The 6,854-nt window shown below is 36.9% G+C and overlaps 1 protein-coding gene across 4 annotated transcripts in view; it reads right to left on the bottom strand.

Annotated features, from left to right (window-relative positions):
• Positions 1 to 226: 226 nt before the first annotated feature.
• Positions 227 to 6,854, bottom strand: part of LOC145686455 (uncharacterized) — a 44,040-nt gene continuing 37,412 nt past the window's right edge. For all 4 annotated transcript variants that reach the window (XM_081759767.1, XM_081759768.1, XM_081759770.1 and 1 more), the window contains one exon: positions 227 to 1,526. In XM_081759767.1, the coding sequence (XP_081615893.1) occupies positions 289 to 1,526 (1,238 nt within the window). In that variant the 3' untranslated portion in view covers positions 227 to 288. The remainder of the gene's footprint in view (positions 1,527 to 6,854) is intronic.

Genomic DNA, 6,854 nt, shown 5'->3' with positions numbered 1-6,854 from the left:
TATTTAGTTACTCTCTTATAATCATCAAATCCTTTAGAGCACTTCCCGTAGATATAGAAAGGTAAAATTTAGTACCCATGCTCTTCGTTTTCTGGGTAAAACACTCAAGATCAAAACTGACCACAATTCTAATTATACTTACTGCAATCAACAGTATCAGATATTACATACTTAATTATATATTTTAAACGTGTTATTGATATCAACTTTTAAAAAAATAATAATGGTAAGGGAAAGACAATACTTTATTTAAATTTAGATGCATACCAAATGGATCTCAATATAAACTTAATTTATACGAAAGAAGTAAATATCACATTCCAAGACCGAATCAATTTCATCTTTAAGTACCGCACACGCATTTTCTTCAAAGCAAACAAATTGTTCACATCCAATGGTAACGGGAAATGCCACTTTCTTCAATTTACACGGCGACATCAAAGTGACCAAGCACAAGTAGCCAGAAGGGTTCTTCAACATTGGAATTTGCTGTAACCACATATGCCTCGTGTTCTTCTCCTTGTCGATTAGGACTTGCAATAAGAATGAGCCATATTTCTTGACTTCTAGTACTTTCTTAATTGTCTCTTCTGGATGGAGCGTTGTGTGCCAAATCCATTTGACAGTGGACACCTGTGAATGTCTGACAGCAGCATTCAGTTGAACATCTAGATGATCCTCCAGAATGTGGTCATAAATTTGATCAGAGATAACATGTGAAGTACACTTGAGCACTGGACATGGAAGTTTTCTGCTCTGACAATGGTCATCATGCTGCTCATCCTCTGACTGAAAGAACAACGATTTCTTGCAGTCACATCTACATAAATTTTGCAACTTCCAGACTGCTTCTTCAGCCAGAAGGTTCCTGGAACCTTTGAAATATGCTTTACATATTGGACACTGAGTCTTATTTCCTTTTTCGTAACACACTCCACAAATACTATGCCCTCTGAAGCAGATCATTACTGGAGCCTGAAGAAGTTCCATGCACAATGGACATTCAAAAGTTCTTGCTATTTCACACAAAATATGGCGCTCGAATGATCTCACAGTTACTGATTCTTGCCTACCAGGTAAATTACGGTCACTGCCACACACAGCAAAAGGAATGGTTGAATCTACTTCACATTCTCTAATAACATTATCATCAGAATTATGACATCTTGTACAACCTTCAATACAAGATGGAGGTGTTTGCAGAGATTGTTTACTAGGTGGACTTTTACATAACATTACCAGAAAATCGGTAGTTATAATCGTTCCTTCGTCATAAAGGCTACTCACTAAGTTGTTAAAGTCTTGGACGCATTTCCGGTATCTCTCTTCAGTCCAGTCATTCGGTTCTATAGTCGCCATGTTGTGTTTCTCAGGTTTCCCTTTTACAGAAAACTTGTTGTTGCAAATATTCAGGGATTGAATATTATTCTTTATTATGCGGCCTATTTTCGAGTCAACACATTTGAGCAAACAACAAGTAGAGAAGGAATGGCTGATGCTTTTCTTTATATTTTCAAGACCTAAGGCTGAAAATAAAAAAGAATTTACATTGAACATGCTTTATATTTTTCATGAAATACTGGATATTACTACATATGAGAAAACAACATGATCCTATGTTTATGTATTTCTTGGATTATAAAACAAAGTTCCATGAGTAATTCTTTATTTTGGCACAATTAGAGCTCTATGTTGTGTTTTAAAGAGGAATCAGGCAATAAACACTGGTTTAATCTATGTATAGTTTGGATTAAAAATAGCGGCAAGACTGTTCTCACGTTAAAGGGCTATGTCTCAGCATTACAAGACTTCCGTAGCTGATAAGGGAATGTGAGGCAATGAAGTGTGACGAGTGATAACGACTGTATGTCATTCAGTCAAAAACTGCAGTGCCGTAACAATATGGTTCGAAGAGACGAACATGCGTGGTTCAAGATTGAACATTGAAGTGGTACATGGACGCAGCGCACAAGAATGTTTGATCAATCGTTTTTTTCGATCGCAGCTCGCGCCAAATAAAATTTGTGGTGGACAATTACCGTGTGCGTCAGTTTTCTTGGGGTTCTCACACTTTCTTCATTCTACCATTTCACTCATTTCTCACAGTCCCGTCTCCTTTAGAATAGCCGGCATAACCGTGGGACGTAAATCTTAAAGATTTTGCAGTGGGTCCTGCGTAACATCATTTGACAACTGAAAATTGAAGCGTGTATATATACAGGGAATGATTCAGGTTTTTTTTTTTGAGGGGTGTACCAATAACTATCAAAATAACTACTCACACTGAAAATCTTCAAAGTGACATGTGACAATATTCTTTACCTCTGACAAGGCTGATGCATAGAACAGATGAAAGTATTTTAAAGAGTGTCGCAAGTGTTATCCAGGACAAAACGTTCTCTCCTCCTAGCTTCTGTTTTCTTCCGTACTTGACAAATGTTATATTGCTTTGCTTGGTGAATCCTATTCCTTCAACCTTTAGAAATCGACTTAAACTATTGCTTTTGCAAAAACTCCGCTTTCTTTTAAGCCCCAAACTGAAACATGATGACAGAAAGTTTCGGAAAGTGTTGCTATTTTCATTACTAGCTTCTCATTTTAGATAGTATATATTTACAAGGAAGGGGATGACCGTGCACCGGTACACCCCTAAATCCAACCCTATATATATATATATCCACGCTTCAATTTTCAGTTGTCAAATGATGTTGCAGGACCCACTGCAAAATCTTTAAGGTTTATGTCCCACAGTTAAGCCGGCTAGGCTAAAGGAGACGGGGCTGATGAGAAATGAGTGAAATGGTAGGATGAAGAAAGTGGGAGAACCCCGAGAAAATCGACGCACACGGTGTTTGTCCACCACAAATTTTATTTGGCACGAGCTGGGATCGAACCAAAGACACCAGGCACTAGAGATGAACGCTCTACCACTGAGTCACTGCGGTTCGTCTTCCACCCCACTTGGTTATCGTTTTCTTTCCCGAGTTTACGATTATCAAAATAGGTATAAATAAACTATTGGAATTTTTATAAACAGACATAAGCTACTACACCGTGAAGATGATTGAACATTCCGATGAAAACTCCGATACATTTTACAATTTTAGCTCGATAAAGGCTCAAATGCTGCTCAGAGCCGTGAAGAAATTTGTATTATTTATAGACACGTTTATATAATGTTTATATAATATATATAAACATTATCTAAAGCAACAGCCCAAAAATAGTTCCGTCGCTTTCGTTCTAGAAATTTCGATGTCCAGATAGTCCTCGCAGTGGATGACCAATCGCAGAAAAGTTGTGTACGACCGGCATGTAAGTAGTCATTACCAATGACTTTAACATCCGTCACCAAATTGTTTTAAACCAATTGTGAAAACTGGTTACAAAGATGTTCTCAACTTCTTAGTTATTACAACCCATCTTACTATGCTGATTATTTGGTGGCCGCATATTTTAGAATAAGATTTTTGCATCAATCGTTGAAGGAATTATTTGATTTTTTAAAACTAATAATTAATTCTTACTTGATTAGAGAAAAAGCGTTGTAATATTACCAACGTTTCTTAATGTAAGTGTGGATATATCTACAAACATACATACTCACAAGTCAAACTTAGATTTTCTTTAATCTATTAAAAATAGTTCATGATTGTGTTATCTGATGAGACAGTGTTAATTATTATATAGGAATGTTCATATTTCTTTTTAAGCCTCCACTCACATTGTCTTGTACTTTACTTGTTTTATTAGAAAGCTCAAGTTTTCCTTTTACTTACCGCAAACTCCATTTCTTTTATTTTGTAGTTTCTGACATTTTAGTGTTCCTCAGCTAGTGCAAGAAGACACGAATTATCTCTGTTGATCTCAGGGCATATAAACTTTTAAGTAATTAAGATATGTTTAAATGAATCCCAAAGTAAAGTCCGGGTAGGAAAATTTTTGTCCACGAGCTTTCATGTAGAAAATGGCCTGAGACCAGGAGATGCGTTGTTGCCATTATTATTCAACTTCGTTCTGGAATAAGCTATAAGGAAAATCAAAGATAGCAACCAGGGCCTACAGTTGAACGGTATTCACCAGGTTATGGCATATGTTGATGATGTAAATTTAATGGGGGATGATAGGAGAAAAATAGAAAGAAATGCACGAGATCTTATTTAACGCTTGCAGGGACATGAGTTTAGAAGTAAATGCAGAGAAAACTAAATACATGGAAGTGCGTCGGGACCGGAATACAGCAAATTATGGATGCGTTAAAATATTAAATAATACTTTTGATAAAGTGGATACTTTCAAATATCTAGGGTCAATATTAACAGAGGAAAATCATATTCACGGAGAAATTAAATGACGACTAAAAGCAGGGAATTCGTGTCACTATTCGGTTCAAAATCTCTTCTCGTCACGAATTCTGTCGAAGAATTTGAAGCTTAAAATATACAAAACGATAATCATGCCTGTTGTTCTGTATGGCTGCGAAACATGGTCACTTACTCTGAGGGAAGAACATAGACTGAAAGTATTTGAGAACAAGATCCTGAGACGAATATTTGGACCCAAGAGGAACGGGAATGGGGAATGGCGGAAACTTCATAACGAGGAACTACATAATTTATATGGTTTACCCAACATGGTTAGGGTCGTCAAATCTAGGAGGCTCAGGTGGGCGGGTCATGTAGCTAGAATGGAAGAAAGTAGAAACGCTTCCAAATTCTTGACTGGAAGACCAATCGGAAAACGACCATTAGGAAGACCTAGGCGCAGGTGGGAGGACAATATTAAGATGGATCTTGCAGAGATAGGAATACAAAGTAGAAACTGGATGCAGTTAGCTAAGGATAGAAGTCAGTGGAGAGCTTTTGTGAACGCGTCATTGAACCTCCGGGTTCCATAGGCCATAGAGTTAGTTAGTTAGTCCTTGGGTTTTTTTGGGATTTTTTTTGTTTGCGTCTGTTATGTTATCATCATTTTCCATAATCAACATCATTATTTTTTGTCTTGCGTCTTCTTTAGGATTCTATATAGCTAAGGCGACAGCAAGGTATACCTGTCACGGGTTCGAGCCCTATTCAGTGCATGAATGCTATATATTGTTCGTTCACTATTTATTTCATTATCATCACTCATTCTTTATCGTCTTCTTTAGCTTAAAGGGCACAATTGTGGGACATAAAACTCAAAAATAAATAAATTAACTTTTAACATTTAACTTTTAATTTGCATATACCTAGAGGGGGAAAGAGACCAGATTACCTAATGGTAGAGAGCTCACTTATGAAGCGAGGACTTTCTGGTTCGCTGATTCGCTGCAGATCATGTAAGTTTGTGAAGAACATTCAGATATGTAGCCAGAATACTGACAGGGAGGCAGAGATAATTTTAGATGAAAGTCAAATTGAACTTATCATACAACAATTATTTCTTAGCACATAAATGCTATTATTATAAAAATTTCTTTAATAAATTACGGAGAAAAACAGATACTTGAAATGCACTAAAATTATCACAGTTTAATGTGATTTCAACAGCTTCTGAAAATTGATTGCAAAATAAATATGTTATTCTGTCTAGTAAATATAAAGCATGCCTCTTGCAATACACAAAATCAATTGTAACTTTGATAAAATAAAGGAAGGAAATACAGTAGCAGATTCTCCCAATAACTTCCAGTAAAACACTTGAATTTTAGAAAACAAGAAATTACTAAATTCATCCCTTCTTCATCGATACAAGGAATCATCTCAAAATAAATAACAGTGGTAATTTCAGATTATTTCCTCCCGGGGAGGAAGGATTTCAATACATGGGACTAAAAGTAGAACTACGAAAATACTGGCAACCCTTGCAGAATAGATCTAAGATATGCTCGGATATGATTCCGTAGCTCTGAGGGGAATTTTCCCCAGATCAACTCCTCAAATCACCACTGATAAGTAAGGACTGAAATCGACACAATAATAAGGTGGTTAAAATAAAAATAAGGGTTAGAAATTGTCGGGGCCGGTGGCAGGAGGCGATCAGAACTTTTGCGGCCACTGGTGAGGGAGTCCCACCACAGGTCACGAACATAAAAAGAGATTATTAGCGACAATATCTCTACCAAAGGTAGCCGAAATCAAACTAACAGAATAATTAATAAAGGACCACGAAAGGTTTCAAGAGTATCTCTGACTTAGAGGGTTGCCTGACATTAAAAATGTAATGGAGCAGAGCAGTCTATGGGGCTCGACAATTTATTAGTACGGTAAGGAGGAGGTCCGTCCTGTTCAAACAATGTCCGACTAACAAGGCTGTCGGCAAGGTGATTTGATAGGGAGAGAGAGAACAGGATGAGTGCCTATGTATGACAATAATTAATTACAAAGTTCAAGCACGAGTTTACGAAATTATAAGGGAGCCTTGATCCGTGAATGTCCCGCAGGTAGTTGTCAGCACTTTAGGGAAGTGGCGGCTCCAAAAAGGGGGGGGGGTCACTAGTTAACGTGAAGCCCACACAACAACGAGATTAATTAGCACACCAAAATAAGGACTCGTGCAAAGAAATAAATATTTGTAGCGGGACGACAACTTAATAATTAGGCATGTATTATACAACAATGAATTAAAAGTAAAGCTAATGCAATGGAGGCAGGATTATTAACACACTTAATGGACCTCAAATACATAAACTTCACAAGACAAGGTCAGGCTTGGCTATACTTAAATAATTCAGCCTAATAACAATTTAATCGATAAAACAATAAAATGGAAGAGATAGTTATCGCTAACAACCTTAGTTGTAGAATCACTTTACACAAACACTGAAATCGGATATTGGGTGCAAAGAAGTAGACGTGATTCTGAGTCGATGC

Source organism: Thermobia domestica, chromosome 5 (assembly GCF_964235325.1).
Source record: "Thermobia domestica chromosome 5, izTheDome1.hap1.1, whole genome shotgun sequence".
Taxonomy (NCBI): domain Eukaryota; kingdom Metazoa; phylum Arthropoda; class Insecta; order Zygentoma; family Lepismatidae; genus Thermobia; species Thermobia domestica.
The sequence above is the reverse complement of the archived record's forward strand: the minus strand, read 5'-3'. Positions and strand labels throughout refer to the sequence as shown.